Genomic DNA, 21,237 nt, shown 5'->3' with positions numbered 1-21,237 from the left:
ATTATCAACTTTAAATGACGTCAAACCAACCTTCGTGTAACATCGTGTGTTTCCGGATCGTTTTCGCCAATTTGAATTTTAATGATTTTCATTGTCTGTTTTCTCGGTCATATGGCTTCAAAAAAATCGGGGAAACAATTAGCCCACTTATCAAGACATTTACTTTCATTTAAAAAAAAAGATAAAAAAAATGTGAAAAAGGTCTATTGTGGCGATTATAAATAATGCCTGTCACAGAATTCAATATTTCATAGAAACAAAATAACAAATATTAAAGAATAATGTTTTGTTATATTTATTGTTACAGGTTTTAACAGTTCGAAATGTTATTCACTTTGGAAATTATTTAACTAATATTTTTTATACTTAGATATACGCCGACATTGCTCATCAAGTAAAAGTTTAGATCCTAAGCCGAATACAGCGATCCTTCAATTAGTATAATATAATTAAATATATTAAGAGGCCTTGCATTTTCCCTTTGAAAGCTAGCCATAGCAAATATAAATGTGTTGTCAATACGTAACTACAAACTATTTTCAAACGCTTTGTATAGAACAATAATGAACATTCAACCGGACATAATACAATTAATCGGATACAAATTACAAATGTTTAATGATTATTTAATATTCTGTAAATAATTAAATTAAAAAATATTCTTATTTCTTTCTTATGATTAAATTGACATTAAAAAACAAATTTAATATTGTACTTCAATACTACTTATTACTTATTACTATGGAAAATCACAAAAGTTTTATATTATCAGATACTTAGACATTTATGATTCCGGTTGAATGGTTGGAACAAATATATTAATGAATGGAATCCTCCATTAACCTTTTGATAAGCCTTTAAATAAATAGCATTTCAAATTTTTTTTTTAGTTGGAAATATTTTTTTAAAAATATCGCTGTACGTATTTTAAAAAATATATATCATAAATTAATATATAAATTTTAATATTCAAATTTTAAAGTTTTATCAATGAGTGGTGTAAAAAACCAGATAATGATAACTAAACAAAAAATTAATATGCATGAGTTCTGGCTACTAAAACGCCTTCTTTATACAAGCATTAAATATAGCATAATGATGATATTGGATGACATGTCGAAAATTATGTATTCAAAATACTTTATAAAGCAGTCAAATTAATAATTTTGTTTTGTCAACTTCTAGGGTCAACACAACTTGGCAACTTATCGAATGAAGGTCAAAAGAGACTGTTTCAAGATCTCGTCCTTAAATGTAAATCTATTTTCAATTTTCAAAGCTAAAGACCAAGTCGCGAGAATAAGGGTGGATTTACCTTTGCATTTGAATTGAACTTTTTACTAAAAAACCAACCTATTATCAAATTTTAAAATAGTCTTGCGGTTGAGAACGCAACATTGACTAAAGCTTTTTTAGATACAAATTTTTTTTTTTTTAATTTAAAGAAATTATTTTCTACTTTTTAGTTCAGCTAGTTAAAAAAGCGTGTTTTTTTAGTTTTTTTAAACTATTATTTATTATATTATAGGACCTAGGATCTTTAAACATGCTGCTCGAGTGACAATTTTATAATCTCTATATATTATAAATGCGAAAGTAAGCATGTTTGTTTGTTTGTTTGTTACGCTTTCACGCTAAAACTAGCCAATTGTTTTTTAATGAAACTGTACAGCAATATAGGTGATATATCAGAATAACACATGAGGTATAATTTATAAAGATATATTAATAAAAAAAATTTTAAAATTTATTTAATTTGACATTACCATAAATTACAGATTTCTGTAAAAGTAGCCATTTGACATTACCATACATTACATATTTCTGTAAAAATAGTCGATATAAAATATTTCATGGCCATCTTTCTGATATACTCAATGAATAATTACTATTATACATTTAAAAAAATAGATAACCATGCATATATTTTACCTGTGTAAAACAATCCTTACCATTATTTCGAGTGTTATAGAAAGGGGATAAGCGAGAGCAATCATTATCAATCTTTACTTTTAAACCCAGCGAAGCTGGTGGATATCACTCTAGTGAAAAAAAAACAATAAATTTAAAGCAAAGCTTGCTAAATCCATTAATTACTAATAACTAATAAAACCCTTTTCGTACATGTTTCTTTTAAAACTGTACACATTCAGATGTTTAGAGTACGGAGTGATTTTTGCAATATATTTGAACGTCTAATTGTACAATATTGGAAGGTCAAACAATAAATCTTGAATTTGAAGATTTAATTTTTAAAGCACCCAATTACTAAACTAGTCAATAAAAATAACGGTTAAATTTTATTTATTTACAAAAGAATTAATAATTCATAATTGAACTATAAATGTCTAGTCATTGGTTGGAGAGATTATAGGGTAATGAGTAGTACCTATAAGAAATTACAGTTACTGTTATTCCTCAATGCTATATATATTTTTTGAGAATTTGAATAATATTCCACTACTCTGAACACCCAGCAATAACTTCAAATCCATATAAGTAAATTGTAAGATTCAAGCACATCACTTTGTGTATTTGAAACTTTACCTCCTCAAAATTTAATGTTATGTTTAAGATTGGAATATGGTATAAATATAAAAAGTTACTGACTGGCATACAACTTGCAGCTTATAAATGAATAGTTAAAAAAATCAAAAATTCTTATTTTTTTCACAAAAATCCTTTATTTTTAGTTTATTCAGAAACAAAACCACATTGACAATTATTCTTCAGCCTACCTGCATTCACATAAAATAACCTTATTTCAAATACAAATGCTGCCCAATTAATATCAATATCTGCCAAGAAATTTCGAATTATATAAGATATATTTGACTCTAAATACTGCATATTACCCTATTATCCATTTATAAAATGTTATTAAACCGATTACGTGAATACGTTTTTAAACAACAACAACAAACCTATCATCTTTTTTACAAAATATTATTTTGCACATAATTGTATAGCCTTTGATCCAATAAAACACTAGAAATAAATTTAATGCATTATCGTTGCTGGGATTTGTAAGTCCGTAGTCAAGAAAAGGATATCTCTTGAACTGTATATCTACTTTGAAAATAATAATCAATCCTGTTTTGCATTAAATGCTTTAAGCTATTCAGATTGTATTTTAATACGTATTTAAGGTATCTGATATAAAAAGTTTGTATATTTTTCAATTTAGCGTGTTTTTCATTATCATAAATGACCCATACAACTAATTAAGAACTTACGATCTTAATTATTGAAATTTGTGCTAACTAAATAGGATAGATCATTAAAAACAATAAGAGTTGGTTGGTCTAAGGAATCGTCTCCGAAAAGTAAAATGCTTGTTTATTGGTTTCCGAGTGTTTGGTTGGAATAAGTATTTCATGTTAAATTTTTGTTTTCAAAGGCCTTTTTGATTTACTTTTAACTGTCGTCTATTTTTTATTACATGTGCCATTCGTCTAACAATATCTAAAGCTATAAACTATTCCGCCGTCCTTTAAAAACCGCCAAAGTAGAGCAATTTAATCTGGCTCCTGATAGGTATAATAAATTTGAAAAAAAAAAATTACCTAGTTAACAGACTTACTTTATGGCGCTATCCACTTGTGGGCACCGGTTACTCTTTTTACTCATTAAGCTCTCCAAGTAGTTTTCGTATCCGCCAATGAGAGTAAGCAAGAGAAGTATGTTCTGAGGTAAGACTCACTCAGTGTAAATACAGACTATCCTACAAATTATTTTTTTTAAATTAAAAATTTATCTGGGAAAAAACTAATTTAATATAAATTTAATTCTTTTTATAGACTGAAAAGCAATGGTATTTTTCATTATTAAAATAACTTATTTATCCCCAAAAACATTCTTCCCACCCACAAACCTTATTATTGGCATGTGTATAGTAAATTAAAATTATTCTTGTAATCCTTTTTAACAACAGTGAACTATTTTCAATTTAGATTCTAGACAGGTAGCACTCTGTATTTAAACTATTTTTAACACTTCGGAGCATACCTTTCTTGTTAAAAGCTATAGAGAGTAAACCAAAGTCAAAGTCTGCCCAGCTATAGAGAGATAGAGCCTCTATCTCTAGGGATTATCCATAATGTTTCACATATAAGGTGACCAAACCCACAAATTATAAAAATAATTTTACGACATTTTTAATATTCAAAGCTCAAAAGGATACGACACTATTTTTTAAAATTCAAAAAATCAAAATTGCATCGCATATTCAAAATTTGCAAGATAAAATAAAAAGAACTTTAGAAACTCGTATGGATTGATTTCATTTCAGACTTCAAAATTTTGATTATTTATAAATTTGAATAAATAATTGAATGAGTATTATCTCCTGTTTAATAATGATTGCTCATTTAAAAAACTTCTAAAATTTTTCCATTTTGAAATTATCTTATTAAATACAAATTTTAAAATGATGCAATAAACTTTGCATTGTAAATTATTTTATTATTATGTATCATTTTTTGAAAACTTCTACAGCTATTAGGTAGAAATATCAAAGATAGTTACAGTCCTCAGTGCGATGTACAAAAACAGTTTATTTACTCATAAAGGCTCAAATATTTTACTCTGAATTAATGTTTTCTGCACTAATTTTTGTGTTGCTTTAATAAAAAAATAAATAATGAATTATTGGGAAAACTTTTCTAATACTTTAATTTACAAAAGTTTTCGTTTGCGTAATTTGTATACGAAGTTCCTTTTTAGGTTTTGAATATTGAAAATACAAAAAAGTCTTGAAATGTCCGCTTGAGAATTTTGTTAAAAACAAGTTAATTTCAAAGAACAAAAATCGTCATAAATAATTTTTTACAGCATACAAGGTATTTAAAATTATTAATTTCCAACTTGTCAATTTATTTTTAAATACCAGTTCTAATAACTAAAAGCCAATTATTTATCACAGGAAATTTTATCAGTATTGGACTACATATCTATGGAGCCCGTGCCTGCTTATTTTTTTGAACTTGATCCATTATCATGAACCTATTAACTTTTGGAAATTGAAATTTGACACAGGATCTTCTAATATAGTCTTGAATCATAATAATTAACATGGGAAATTTTGTTGCAACCAAAAAATTTTCTCAAAAAAATAACTTATCTAATTAAGAAATTTCCAAGGAATTGAATTTTCTGTTCAAAACTGGTTTTTAAAACAAAAAAATATTTGATTAATCGCGAAATTACATTCACGAAGTTCCTATGGAAAATGACATAATTTTTTTAAAAGCTATTATCGTAATGCGATTAAAAAGTAATTATAATTCAATTGGGCACCACTTAAAACAAGTTGCTGAGTAATTTTTTTTATTCAAAATGGGAAAACAATGATTAGTCTCTTTAAACAAATTATAATTTTGAAGTTCATATTGAAATGATAAACTGATTAGTTTGACGTCAACAGTCATTAGTTTTGTACATTAACAACTAAATATTTTCAGTAGCTAAGATTTTTTTCGACTTATCATTTTTTTAATCAGCATACAATTTTGCTAAAAATAAAATTTATTGTGAACGGAATCACTTGTTACGTATTTCCATTTCTAGTTACAAAGTTTAATATTAAGCGTATTAAGGCGCCGCGATACTTTTCAAATAATCTGCTAAGTTTGATAAAGGAAATCGTTAAAACTATACTTCTACTATTTCGCAAAATTAGCAATCTTAACTCTCTACGGATTTTTTCTGAACGAATGGACTTCCAATTGCCTAAGTATTGTAGTTAGCGAAGAGGGTGGGTTGTGGGATCTTCTCTAAAGATCTCGATCTGCGTCTATCATTTCGGCTACCGAATCAGTGTAGCGGGTATCAAGCGGAAGTGATGGCTATTCATGAGGTATGTGAATGTATAAGACTGAACACCCTTAGGTGCAGGGACAACCTTCACCGACAGCAGCTCTTAAATCCTTCAGCTCAGTCTATCTAACATTAAAGGTTGCTGACAGCTGTACGTCCTTAAATGAGCTGGCAGAATAAATGAATGTAAACCTGGTATGGGTACCGGGACACGGGGACATTCTAGGAAATTTCAAAATGGCACAATGCTGCCGGACACAAGCATCAATAATTATCCGGGAGTTCCATTTGCGAACTGCAAGTTGCTCCTTAAAGAGGTAATCTTAAAAAGGACCAATCTTAGATGGAGGGAGGAACGTACTTGTGGTACTACAAAACAGATATGGTCTGAGTAAAGCCGCAGGGGTACCGAAGAGCTTATATCACTTCCAAGGGCCTCTGTTCGCAAAGTTGTTGCGGCTATTACAGGACACTTGGGCGGCAGGCATGCTGAACGCTTGGGCCTAGCAGTGTATCACGACTACTGCAGAGAGCTGTCACAGTGGTGAGAAAGAGGAGACATTTTCTCATCTTCTCTGTCACTGCCCAGCCCTTTTTATGAAGAGATGGACTAACTTAAGCCAGCCTCTCTTTGACGACCTCTCCGACCTAAAATCCGTCAACGTCAAAGCTCTCCTGCTGTTCTTAAACAGGTCCATATGGTTCATGGAGTAGTGGCCGGAGATGGGCCAACCCTTTTTCGGTATCACAACGGACCCTGATAGAAAATTAAATCCTATGGCATAATTTCGATTTATTTTGTATTTACAGAAAACTATTCCTTTTCCTTAACGTACCTAAGATCATTCAGCAAACGAGGGTATATTGTTAAACGGCTTTACTTTTCTTCTCAAATAATAATAGTTTCAAAAAAAAGGTATTCTTTTTTATGTATTTTATAAACTGGTTGAAAGTGCTTTATCCAAAATTTTTGATCGATTAAATTAGTACGCACGAAGGATTATTATGGAATTATTCAAATATTATGATTCACATGAAATGATTGAAATTCGTTGTACTCGACTGACGCTAGTGATTTATATCTATTTCAAAACCACTTCAAACGAATTGATCAACTCAATGCGATTGCTGTGTTCAAAATTTTTTTCAAAACGATCACAGCAATTGAGATATTTAAAAATATATCGGAAGCCAGAAAACCCTTCGAAGATGATGTATAGATAAAAAAGTGAAGCGTGCGTCTCCAGAAAAGCCTTTAATTGAATATAGATAACTACGCTCTGCTACCATATTTAAAATTTTTCAAAATAAAGATTTCGCATTATTGATTATTGCGTCAAAATAATTCAACCCAAACTTGTTTATTAGCTCCTAAAAATAAACTTCAAAATATTTTTTTCCCATTATTCCGTAACGATATATTTTTTAATCATTTTGTACGTCATTTAATAAATAATATTGAGGGTATTATAATGTTATTATGCTTAAAAATTAATTAACTTATTACAGCAAAATATATTTTATGGTATTTTAAATACAAACTATTTTTTTTCCATGTCTAAAAATAAAAATATTATCACTTAAGGGGAAAACATAAATTATTTTTATAAAATTAATGTGATAAACTTTTTTTTAACGTAATTTATAGTTTTGCATTTTTTAATTATAAAAAAAGTACCGTAATTTTTTTTACAAATATATATAATTATAAAATTTTCATTAATTAAAATATTTTCACAACACTTGAATCGAAAGTGATAACGTATTTATAATAGAAATATCCCTAGAAAAAAATTACTTAAATATATATTAAAATTTGGGCTTTTAATGTTTAAATGAATTCGACAAAGTGTACTTTTCGTGGGAAGCTTATATTTTTAAATCTGGGTTAAACTTTAAGCAATAAATCATTTTGAGCTTCGCCACCTTCTGTAATTCCATATTTCGACTTAAAAAGCACCACCTAAATAACTTATGTATACGATATATGGTTGATTACCTTGAAAATTCTTAATATTGTACTTGTGCATTCTTTATGAATTCTTCTCGCATAACTTTAAAACTTATGTAGAATAAGAAACGAGGGATTAAGGGTACTAGGCCCCTAGGGGTACCAGATTTTTCAAAAATAAATAACGAATTTATAATGATACACGGGAAAAAATTCGTGCGTTTACTACAATGCTGGTATGGTATAGAGACAAATACTATAGTGTCTATGTTATAAGTAAAAAATTACAGTATTGAAAATATCCAACAGAAGTATTGTGCATATCGCCAACCATTATGGGCCTGACGGCCATACTGCATTGACTCGTCCGCCATAACTATTGCTATTCCCTCGATACAGTCTACAGTATGGCGTTCACACCATATATGTAATACGTAAACATATATGGTCAGTTCCTATAAGTGGAAGGCGTTCGGACTAAGTGAAACAGATAGTGTATCGTTCTCTCACTCTTCCGATCGCATTTGTCAGCTCTGCGCATGTAATACATATTTTAGAGAATTCTCAAGCATGCGCAGTATAGATAAAATGTCTCGAACGAGAGAGAAAACAAATATTGTCGGCACCGTAATGTTTGGACATTCTTTCCCGTACCAACTGCCCATATAGGAGTATATTACATATATGGTTCACACCAATACTGACATAGTGATATCCACAAAAAATTGTATACCATGTAAGAAGAGTGCTTTAAATTTAAAAATTGACAAATTCAATTTTTCAAGTAATGTGGGCATTTAAGGGCTTTTTTTGCCTACAATGAAATAAATGGAGAAATATTCTATTATGGCATATATTTCCCGAATCCCAAAAATATCCATACTCTAAAAGATTCGATCCGCCTATAAAATTTCTGTAGATGTTCATGAACGTAACACTTAATGGCTTAAAATAAATCTCTATATATTATAAATTCGAAAGTAAGAATGTTTGTTTGTTTGTTACGCTTCTACGCTAAAACTAGCGAATGGTTTTTAATAAAACTGTACAGCAATACAGCTGATATATCAGAATAACACATGAGATATAATTTATAAAGATATATTAATAAAACATTTTAAAAAATTCAAAAATTAATTTAATTTGACATTACCATAAATTACAGATTTCTGTAAAAGTAGTCATTTAACATTACCATAATATACAGATTTCTGTAAAAAAAACCATTATAAAATATTTTATCTTCTCTGATATACTCAATGAATAATTATTATTATACATTTAAAAATAGAAAATCATACATATATTTTACCTGTGTAAAACAATCCTTACCATTATATCGAGTGTTATAGAAAGGATATAAGCGAGAGCAATCTTTATCAATAGGCCTTTTCATCATGTCATAAGCGCAAGTGCAGAGTTTATTTTTTCGTACTGATAGCAATAAGTAGGACTAAGATAGAAGATATTTGTTATTCATTTTATCACATTGGTTATAAATCATTTAGTACGAAACAAATGTGAATCGTGATTTTAAAATGAAAAGCCCTATCTTTACTTTTAAACCCAGCGAAGCGGGTGGGTATCACTCTAGTTTCAAATAAGTTAGAAATGTTAATATCTTATTGACATCATTTTGTAATCGTTAATAGAATTAAATCGATCCATCGCAGTTGTTAAAATAATTATATACCTAATTATTTTTTAATACTCCTAAATTCACGTTTTAAAAAAAATTAAATTATTATTAGTTGAGGGAAATTTTAAAATAAATTTTATTTTTTTCATATTAATATTTATATGAAATTACCTGTTCTATTATTAATGTTTATTTACTTTATTTTTTTCTACGGGGAAAAACAATAATAACAAACATTGAAAATTCTTAGATAATCTCTACGAGGAAGAATTTAATAAAATGAATAAAATTCATTATAATTTTTTGTGATGTAATCTCATAAGAGTAATCACAATTATTATTATTATTATTATTATTATTATTATTATTGGAATAACTAGGTAAAGGTAATGTTCTTGTATTGCTTTCCCATATAATAATTTTTATTGTAGTTTACGTCAATTAAAAAGCTATAGTGTTCTCTTTTGTTCATTTTAATAAAATGTAGGTTTTTAGAACAATGTGAAAAACTAGTATTGAACAAATGATATTATTTATAGACATTAATGAAAGTAATTTAATCTTTTTAAATGTAAGTTTAAGTTAAAAAAGAAAAACATCCTTATAAAAAGATGTTGAAATGATGTCGGTACGTAGATTTTATTCTTAAAAGAATACATACTTCAGAAGTTTTATAATTGAAGATTGATATTCTTAATGAATTTGTTTTTTTAATTGAACAATCCAAAAACTATACTTCCTAAGTTTAAAGTTCTAGTGTAGAGTTTTGTGTTTTAATTAAAGCCTAGAGCTGACCTTAAAAAATACACCAAATTTTTAAGTATTTTATAAAAATGTTTGCTAATCTATGAAATATTCTATGAAATTAAAATTACTGCAAATTATTTACTTCCTAACAATTAAAATGCAATATAAGCTTGTTTTAAGCTGTTCGTAAGTTAAGCTGGTTCACTGAATGCTATTTACATTAACATAATAACTTGATTCACATGTTAGGTTGTGACCGATCAAAAAAAACCGAAAAACAACAATTATTCGCTCCTCCAATAATTTTCAAATCAATTTTTCTATGAAATATAAAGTAAATATTTTAAATTTATATTTTTGATCTATAAAATATAAAAAACTGAGAAAGTTTGACAACGCTTAATAATGAATCAGGATTTAAAACTTATTTTAGTTAAAAAGTCTTGCCATTTTCGACCCTAGTGGCTGAGTTGATTAGTGGCAGCGTAACCACTGCGTACGCTGTATGCCTAAGTCATCGGGCTCGATTCCCGCCCACACAATATAAAATTAATTTAATTAAAAGTTGTGATGGTCTGGTGTAGTGCATAGTGTATGTAAGGAGGGGTTGCATACAGCCTCTGAAAATAATTGAAGAGGTGATAAATGGTATCACAGTGGGTCCTATTGCCTAAGTGTGCCACTCGTAAACAGCCAATATAACCTAACATATCTCGTCATCGCCTATACGTTTTGTTAAAATTTGTACGTAATTTAGAAAATCGTTAAATTGTTATTTCATGGAGTAACCGTGTAAATTACTAATGTATCCTGCACTTGTTTGAAGCAAGCTCAACAATTGTTATGAATGGCATTAATACCATAGTCTCTACCATATATAAAAGAATAGTTTTACACAATCTTTAGTCTCTACGCATTTTTCGGGTTGAATCCCGGTCTATAAAGTAAATGAATTTTGAATATATTGGAACCACCTGAAAAAATTGGCAACGAAAGATGCTTTTCTTTCTACTATAGAAATTGTTTTATAGTATGGCATGTTGGTTTAAAATAAAAGTTATTTATATTAACTAAATAATTGCCGTGGATTCAAAGACATGTCATAAAACATCAATGACAATGTATTGGTAATTAAAACTAACTTAATATGTTTGACTTAATACGTAATTAATACATTTAACGATTGCCAACATAAATTAGTATAAAGAAATCTTATGAATGTATTACACAACCCGCATTAACAATGACGTCGTCAAATTATATAAATCCCCCTTCACAAAAATCGTCAAAACTCACTTCACTCATCAATGTTAATTAATTTAATAATAAAAATTTAAAAATAAAATTATTACCATATTAATATTTTAATTGGTATATACTACAATATAATGTTACTATGTCACGATGTGATCATGTGAACAGAAAACACAATCGGTTGGTTTTTTTTTTACATTTTGTTAAATAAAATTTCGAAACAATAAAAAGAGATAGCAATATGTATACAATACGTTACATTCTTAATATATAAGAAACTATTGTTATCTTTTTCTAAAAGTCCAATAATAAAAAATTGTACATTACTTTCAAGGCAGTTGGTTTTCAAACATTGTATAGTTGAATATCTACATCATTTAAAATGCAGCGCCGTCTCATTCATTCAACAGAAAAAAAGTACGTTAGAAAAGAAAAAATACGTTAAAAAAAATTTTGTTTGAGGTCTATTCTAATTATGATAAATATTTTCTATGCTTTAATTATTATTTTAATTTAAATATAGAAATTACTAATAAAACAAAAGTTTTTATGACCACGGAATTATTATCATTGGCAACATGTCACCATAGAGAAGGCTATTTTAAAATTTCTTTATCTATACTTTTTTATGTATTATATTTTTTTTAAAGGTTCATTAATTAAAGTTTAAAACTTAAATTAAATTGCCTCTAAATTGGCAGATAAGTACCTATTCTAAAAAAAATTTAAAAGCGGTTCTAACACATTAGTTCTATAATAGGTTACGAAACATGACTCGCTTTTTTGGAAATATCTTGGAAAATGTCGCTTTCTGATAATGTTTAAACAAAATTTAAAGCCCTTTAGTGCCTCAATAAATCACTGATTGATGTTATAGGTTAGCGATGGTAAAATGTCCTAGTAGTCTACTGATAAGTTTAAATCAAATCTTGAGAATTATGCAATTTAAAAATAACTTAAGTTATCTATTGCAAGCTGTTTTTTGATTTTTTGAATAATCCAATACAGGATTTAAATTGCAATTTATAACTCTGAATGTTTCCTGAAATCTAAAAAATTGAATTGCTTTATCAATTTGGGAAAAGTTTTGAGTTGTTCGTTCGACTTACATTTAGGATTCATCGAATGAATATTTGATACAAAAATGTATCTTTTCCAGAATATTTTCGAACACCAATAGGGTATTCCACTATTTTTGAAAAAGTACCTCAAAATATTGATTTTCCTAATAAAAAGCCACCAAAAATTTATTTCGGAAAAATACACACGCTTTCTTGCCAAAAACTTAAATTAAATTTTAAACCTTTTTTAAACTGTCAAAAAAGCGGGCATTCAATTTGATGATATAATATCGGTATCATTATACGAAATAACACATATAAGTTTGACAGATATATTCATAGATATCTGATTATAATAAATATAAGTACATACTTATTATCTATGGATATATTATACCCAGCTGTCTACACTAAACTAATTGATGGTCTATGGCTCATACCGATATGACACCACAGCAGGGCTTGTCCGCGTTTTAGGTCACGTGATATAAGTTTAAAAACTACGATTTTTAATTTTAATATTTTAAAAGAAAAATGAGCTTTTATGACTCGAAATCAGAATATTTAAATATATTTTTACATAAATTTTAACTTTTTTCAAATTTCATCATTTATTTTTGACTAACGATAATACCCTATTATGTGGACCGAAATACCTTATAGATATTCGTGTTACTCCTAAACACATAATTTCTTTTCTTCTAATTAATACATATCTGGGTTCGACCATCTTAAAGGCTGCGTAAAGATTTAATTTTTTAAACTTTTTGAAAATAAATGAAACTGAGATAGCTTTTGTACTAATTAAACTGGTGTACATTATTTTTGTTGTACTCTACTGTGTATTTTATGACAAAACATTAATTATATAACAATTAAAATTAATTTGTTATTTTTAAAAAAACATCTAATGGAACAGTTTTTTTTCTGTGTTGTTGTTGCAAGTTCAGTTAGTTTGAATCATACTTTTAATAGAGTGACACAAAAGGGCACAGACCACAGAAAAAAAACGTAAAACAACCAAACTGGATTTTTTAAATACAACTGTTAACATACGTAAATTTTATAAGCAATTGTTTTTAAAAATGGATTCAAAACGAAGGTACAATCATTATTTTTTATTTTTAACATAAACATATTAAACTTTTTTTTTTATTATTATGAAATATTTGAAACATACCTAATTATTACTTTTTAATTTGTTGATAACACGCCACTTCTTTTAAAAAGGTCAAAAGTTATTAACAATATGGTTTTAATAGTCCAGGTTTCAGGTTTATTGCATTAATCGAATGAAATTTTCGATCATATCATTCTTATGGATTTTCCGCCATCTGCAAATTGTTTTTAGACTTTCCTTGCTGGTTTTCATCTTATACTTAATTAGCGCTGAGATATCTAAATTGAAATAGGCAAAATTTGGAATATACTGATAATTTAAACTTCAAACCTTATTAATTTTTTAGTACTGAGCAATAAAGTACCTTACAAATTTTGGAAAATATTAATCTTCTTGCATGTTTTATTCAAAGGGAATGGCAAAGGAATTTTATGAACTATTCCATTCCAAGAAATTTTTCGATTTATCGTGTATATTTCGAAAAATTAGAAACTAATTTTTCGATGTATCAAACACGCAGAATCCTCGGAAATTTTTCCTCAATCTAGTGAATAGTGTTATACTTTTATCCTTCGAGGTAGCACTGTGAAAGTGAGTATCTGAACACCTGTGATCATCTTACGATCAAAAATACTTTTATCGGGACAACATTACTGTGTTATAAAAATGTTTGTTGTTGGTATAGATTGGTTTAAAGTAAAAATTATGCGAAGTATAATTATGAATCGATTTTTGCTGATGAAATGGTTTTCTCATAATTACTTATTTAAATATTATCATTAAGTTTTTTTTATGAAATATCTATGCTAATTCAGACCCTGAAGATCAATCATTATTATGGTATAAGGTTAATGGACTAGGTGAAGGTTATTCGTATATTAATTTCTAAGTAAAATTTTTAACGGATTTTAAGATGTCTGTCTGTCCTTCATAAAATGAACAATGAGTTACATTAATCACAAAGAATATATTAAGATTGCTAATCAAATTTTTTTTGCAAACGGTTTTTTTCTTCTTTAACATTTATAAACATTACTGCTACTTAGCAACAGTTATTTTTGGTTTTGTGGTGACACGAGAGAGTGTTATAATATAATTTAAAGTATGTTACAAATAAATTGAACTATGTTTCAATTTTAGTTTAATTTTAGACTAGGATGTTTGCAAATATTTGGATTTCCCATTTACTTTTTACCTAATCATTAGATATTTTGGTAAACTGAACGGAGGTTAAGGCTACAGTTAACACAATCTTGATGTTTGCATGGTTTGAATCTACCGCCAAAATGTATGGGCACCAAATTAAAATTTCGGGACAAGTTAGTTTACAGTTACTCACGTTCTGCTAATAATCATTTGAAAGAGAGTTTCAAACTTTTGGAATGAATTTAGATTTATTTTGCAAAATATAAAATTATTTTATCCCAAAAATGAATAATTCTTACTTTTTACAGTTGCATCTTTTTTTCTGTGTTTTTAGCATCCCTTTTTGTAATGATATTTAGTATTTTCCAACCCTGATTCGCAATGTGGTATCCTCTATAATCATCAGCTATTCTCTTTTTAATATTATTGCAGTAAATAAATACGTTTATATATAAATAGCGAATCAGGCAGACATTGCGTGTTTGTTTCGTTTCTCCCATAGTAATATTGTAAAAACTCTGTTTGGTGTGTCTCACCCACCAAACCGTCGCCGCACCCTATACACAAATAATATATTACTCTGCATTGTTTATTTGCTATATTTTTCCAACACATAATCATATCGTGGAAAACATGATGGATAATTTTGCCTTGTTGTGACCACGATGACAATATATGACCTCCGATATCATATGTAGGTACAAGATGGATACAAGTAATACGTAGATATTTTCTGCAATTTTTTTTTTTATACCCTATGTATATAAACTAAGCTTTCAAGGTCTCTTAGGCTTACCTTATTAGGATAGATATAGGTTTAACTTTCAAAGTTTTTTGGCTCATTTTCTTGTGTATAACGAATTTACCGATTGCCAGAATGTCATTATTTTATCTTACAATCAGTTATTTAAACAGACGGTCGGAGATTGATACAAAATAGGGGGATCGGACTAAATTTTTTTATCACTTTACTTGAAGCATTCTCACTGGACGTTCAGAAAAGTTGGTTTTTAAACATCTTCCCTAGTATGCAAGATAAGAACATTTCAAATGGCTTAAGCAAAAAGGAAGATACATACTAGTGACGTCATACGTGGGTATCGCCATAGAGATTACATGTAAAACTTTGTTTTGCTAAAAGGAGATGGACAACTCTTGAATGCAATCTTTGATTGCTTATAACTTTGTTTTTTAATCAATTTTAATTTCACTTTTAAATTTTGTATCAAGTCTAGTTTTACATGGTAATATGGCCAATTCGACATCGGGATCCCCTATTGACGGTGAAAAATATTCTGTATTAAAAGACAAACAATTTTTATGCGAGCTATTTTCTCGAAGAATGAATGGTTTTCACAAAAATGAAATCGCATAAACATCATAAAAGTCCACAGGGTATATAAATTTTCTTTTTAAATGGGTTATCCTTATAAAAATCGAAGAATAAATAATTTTTTTCTTCCTTGGAAAAACTTTTCTATACAGTAACACGGAAAAGAGTTATTTATATAAATGTCAATTATCGTTTAGTTTTTCCTGATTTCTGTGAGAAAATGAACATATTTATTTTCAATTGCGTTTTTTCTTTTCTTTCTCTGTAATTTAGCACAGCAAAGCTATAAAATATATTTATATATATAAATCGTTATATAAATTTGAATTGTAGGTAGTTTTTTGACTCAAATGGTTAATAACCTTCAAAATATTCGAAACCGATGTTTCAAGAACCCATGTTTTAAAAATACTTTTTAAAAAGGAATCAACCATTCCTTTTGTTAAAAATATAATAATATAACATATTTGGGTAAAACAGAGATAAAAAATAGCATTTTACTTCTGTGTACAAAATAATATATTTAGTTGAGTATAGAAGTTGTGTCAAAAGTAGCAATTTTAATTATAATCCTGGATAGGTGTGTCAATGTCGATATTTCTAATATGAAAACAAAAATTTGATCAAGATTTTGATAAAGCCCTCTTGCGATTTATCAAAAGTTCTGTGGCAAGAACATATAGGTATATATATGAGAACGTAAAACTTGAGTGGAAAGGGCAGCAGGAAAACAGGTGAGGTCTAGTCCTCGGTCGTTGCGTACTCTGTACTGAGCATCAGACTGTCTTTTGTTTTCAATAAATTGAAAGTTATTGAAAACTCTTCCAATTGTTTTCAATCACTTAGACAGCCTAATGCGCGGTATAAAGTACGCAAAGACCGACGACTACGAGCCACGGGCGTTTATAGCTCGGCATAGGATGTTTCACATCCTCATATAAATATATTCTTGTTTTGTGGCTATAAAATTTTTTGGTGACATACTTGAAGTAGTACGTTAATATATTCTTTGGGAGGTATCGCACAGGTCTCTCTTGTGCAGAACAGTGAATTATTTTACGTTAGTAAAATTAAACGTATTAAGACGCAATTATCTTTTATATTTTCCACAAAGAAGAAATCTAAATGTAATCTATGATAGAAGATATTTTTGTTCTTGAAAAATATACTTTTTCTCAAGTCTCAGTAAGTGCAGTGGAGAAGTTCGTACATAGAGGTTGTGTGGCGTACACACTTTTTTTTTGGTGGGTACACATATTGTAGTTCGTTAACATATCCGGTGGAGGTACAGGCCTCATAATTCTTTCTCACAGAACAGTGAACTCTCTTCTCTTCAGTTAGTTAACTTAAGTCAGTTGGGTTAACACGCATTTATTTCTATCCACAACAACAAAACATAACCATAGTCTATGGTTATAGACGTTTTTTGTTGTGGAAATCTTTATTTCGGGGAAAAACGTAACACTTTTAAACTTAAAAGAAAAAACTTATGGATTTTTCTCTGACTTTGTTGTGGTCGAGTCATATTTTTTTGTGTGATTTCCCATGTGAATTTTATTAGCATCATAGAATATATAAAACAATTTTAGTAGAACTAATACAGTAGTGACGACATCACACGACGTAGCACGAATGTACGTACGATAGACTGTGTAGTGTGTGTGCATACAAAAAAAAAACATGGACGGCAGACACTCCTCTCCCCCTTTTACTATACAATCGTCGCAATAAACCTGTTGTATGCTAATGCACATGTATGTGTGAGTGCGACGCTACTTCATGGTTACCATTGAATTGTGACGTCATATGAACAGTATATATACAGAAGCGCGATTTCACTTTAACTTCAGATCAACGCGTGTGGAGTAACAATCCATACTCAGATCGCACAATCTAGCAAAACTTTATCAAACAAAAAATTAGTTCAATTACAACTAGAGTTTGTTTAGCTCAAATTTATTTAAACGCTAGACGCTCTTGGAAATAATTTTCTAGTCATATTATTTGAGAAAAACTGGACAACATCTGAAGTTATTAAAAGTGAAATAGTGCTTCAACTATATATTTTACTGAAAAAATTAAACAAGTGATTTTGTTTTTGTGATCTTGTGTGTGACCAGTTCTTAACTGTTTTGCAGTTAAAAATTATTATAGAAAACAGTTCATTGAGCTTTAAAGTGTCCCACCAACCACTTAGAAAAAGAAAACTTTTATTTATTTATAATTTATTATTGAATATTGTGATTTCGGTGACTTTTGTGTGAAAAGTTGTTGAATTATTTTTTAATCTTGTCATCAATCACGGAGTCCTATTATTAAAAAAATTTATAAAATGGTTGGAAGTAACGGTACAATGATTGCTATTCGACTTGTTCGCAGCAAATTACGTAAACGTGAAGAACATAGTAACAGTGTTCATCCAACGGATGTGGTTTTACAAACGGCAACAAATGGTACAACAGGAGTTCCATCACCATTAGCGTTAACTGTTCAACCACAACCATTACCACCGGAACCATTAGCTTATCGTGGACAATTTTTATGGCAATATCCACCACCACCCCCACCGCAATATACCCTGTACAGCAATGACCAGGTTTGTTTCACTTTTATGTTCTTATAGAATTAAGGTTTACTCTAACGTTAAATATCATGAATACACTCTTTTGATCTCAACATAACTTTTCTAAAAGTTATTGAATTTATTAAGACACAATTAAGTTAGCTTAACATAAGAGCAATGCTAAAAATTGAGGTTAGATTTAATCGCTTAGCAAAAAGGAAGTTCGAAACCGTTAAAAATTAATAATTAAGAAATCCAGTTATAACCAGTAACAAATGCTTTATAGCGCGAGCTGGTACAAAAATATTCAAGGGTATCTGTTTATCTACTTATGAATTTAAAATACTTAAAATAATTACCTTTCTCTAAGTTCTATAAATAAAAAACATACTACTTTTGTATGAAACGTATTTTGTATTATATAAGGAATTTAAAGTAGACATTTGGTAAAACACAAAGTGCTTACATGTTTGCCTTTCTACTTGAAATAATTGATAAGTTTTAAAGAAAGTTTGTTATTGGTTTTTTGGGAGTAGAAAGTTTCAATAATAAAAGTTGTTGTAGCAATTTATTGTTAAATTAAATAATATCACGGAATTGCATGCATTGAGTCAGAGAAGTCTGTTCTAAATATTTTTATTTAATTCACGTGGAATTGTCATGACTACCATTTCTCAATAATAAATAAAAACCAATTGCACATTATATACAAAGTATTCTAAGTGCGAGTATAATTCGAATAAAACAAGGTTTTGTATATTTAACACGTTATGTACCTAATTTTGTTAATAGGTAAAATCTACGAATTCTTATTTTATCTTTCTAAAGAATTGAGGAATATTGCTACTAAGTTTCCTTTTTTTTAAATTAAATATATCGTACCTTTTTTTCTACTCAACAATTGCAAGTTTTCCTCTTACTTCCTTCTGTGTAAAGTTTAGGAAAAAATATATGGTCTTATTTTTAAGACATTTGAAGCAAGTAGGAAATATTATCTTTTTTTTAGTATTGCTTTCAAGCTCTTTTCGAGACTTCGGATAAAGTTTAACGTAAAATAGTCTTAAGCTAGTTAATACGCTACGGTAGACGATAAAATATCATACGGAACCCTGTAAACTAAAAATAAGTGGTAGTTTGGCCCCTATGTTATATTGAATAAGGCCAATGACACCAAAATATTTACCCTCTACTTTAAATTCTCTAGTGTTTAATATGCTCGTGTTACCTCTAAGTATCGATTTTATTTTCATAAATAAATGTTTTCTGATGAATGTTTTTCTCTATTGTTATAGGATACGCTTGTGCAGAATTTATCAACGGAAAGACCAGGATTTGTCAGAGGTTTTAGAAAAAACATTGGTGGTCGTTGGCGACGATTAGTTAAAAGAAAACCAGAAACAGAAGTATACACAATTCCGGCAGAATTAAAACCGCAATTAAAGCAAATCTATGTATATTAGTAGAATTCTAAAATTTAAGAAAAAACCACCTCATTAACATTCGCATCGCTAAGAAAAAACAAAACTGGAGAGCTTGAAGTTGAAATAATCGTCGTAAATTTGGGAACAATCATTAGTAAAATGTAATACTCATTTGAGCGTGTTTTGTTTTCCAATACTCACTCAATCTTGGGATGGATGTGGTGTGGTGAGCTGTTTTGCTGCCGCCCAATACGAGCGACATATTCAATATCAGCCTTCTCCAAATCATTTTTTCGCAAGTGCACACACGAAACACACGAAGCTTGTTTCGATCCATTAAAAAAAGACATCAGTGCCTAAGAATAGAGCAATATCGTTACGAAATATCTTCTGTGCCTTTTTAATAGAAAATTAATATCCAGTGATTTTGGCGCAATTTGCTTACTTTTTTTTTCGTTAACGAACCAGCTTCAATTAAATTTTGTGTTGCACTTAGTAATTTTTTTAATTAAAAAAAATTACCCATTTTTGTATGAGACTGATATTATTAATTAATAATTTAAATAAATAAAAAATTTGGACAAAACGAGTATTTAATCTTGTAGCTGCGAATTCTCATAATGTCCACGCAAAAAACATAAAAAATGGAGTTCACATGTTACGGGTTAATTTGTATTATTTGTAAATAGTTAATTTGTATTTAAAAAAATTTAGGTTTATTAATTATTATAAGCCGCTTTCCTTCATAAATAATTTTTTTTATTTTACCTAAAACCTTAAAGACCTTTTATAATTTGTTATTATGCAGTCTATTCGGCTGTTTGTTTTTAATTATTTGGATGAAAAATTAATGTCAATTTTTCAATTTTATTTCAATTGATTTGAAAAAAAAAGACGTTTTTAAGGTTTTGGTTTTTTTAAAATTTTATATTACAGCTCCTATGGAGTTAAAAAACCGACATTTAGTGTCATTATTGTAAAAAACAAATTATCCATACATTCTTTGAAAAAAATTTGATTTTGTATTTATTTTAAACAAAAATTGTGTCATATTAAATTAAATTCAAAAAATAAATTATTCATGTGATACATTTTCAAGTTTTTTCTTCTGGCAAACATTGGTAAATTTACCCCTGAAATGTTCACCCGTAATTCCCACATGTATTTTTAAACATTTTGACAATA

General features: G+C 28.6%; 1 protein-coding gene across 2 annotated transcripts in view; it reads left to right on the top strand.

Annotated features, from left to right (window-relative positions):
- LOC123290904 overlaps nucleotides 1-20,104 on the top strand; it is a 478,701-nt gene extending 458,597 nt beyond the window's left edge. For both annotated transcript variants that reach the window (XM_044871275.1, XM_044871276.1), the window contains exons 5-6: nucleotides 18,448-18,664; nucleotides 19,924-20,104. In XM_044871275.1, coding sequence (XP_044727210.1) covers nucleotides 18,448-18,664; nucleotides 19,924-20,091 — 385 coding nt within the window. In that variant the 3' untranslated portion in view covers nucleotides 20,092-20,104. The remainder of the gene's footprint in view (nucleotides 1-18,447; nucleotides 18,665-19,923) is intronic.
- The last annotated feature ends 1,133 nt before the right edge of the window (nucleotides 20,105-21,237 follow it).

The sequence above is a fragment of the Chrysoperla carnea genome, chromosome 1 (assembly GCF_905475395.1).
Source record: "Chrysoperla carnea chromosome 1, inChrCarn1.1, whole genome shotgun sequence".
NCBI classification, from domain to species: Eukaryota; Metazoa; Arthropoda; class Insecta; order Neuroptera; family Chrysopidae; genus Chrysoperla; species Chrysoperla carnea.
The sequence above is the reverse complement of the archived record's forward strand: the minus strand, read 5'-3'. Positions and strand labels throughout refer to the sequence as shown.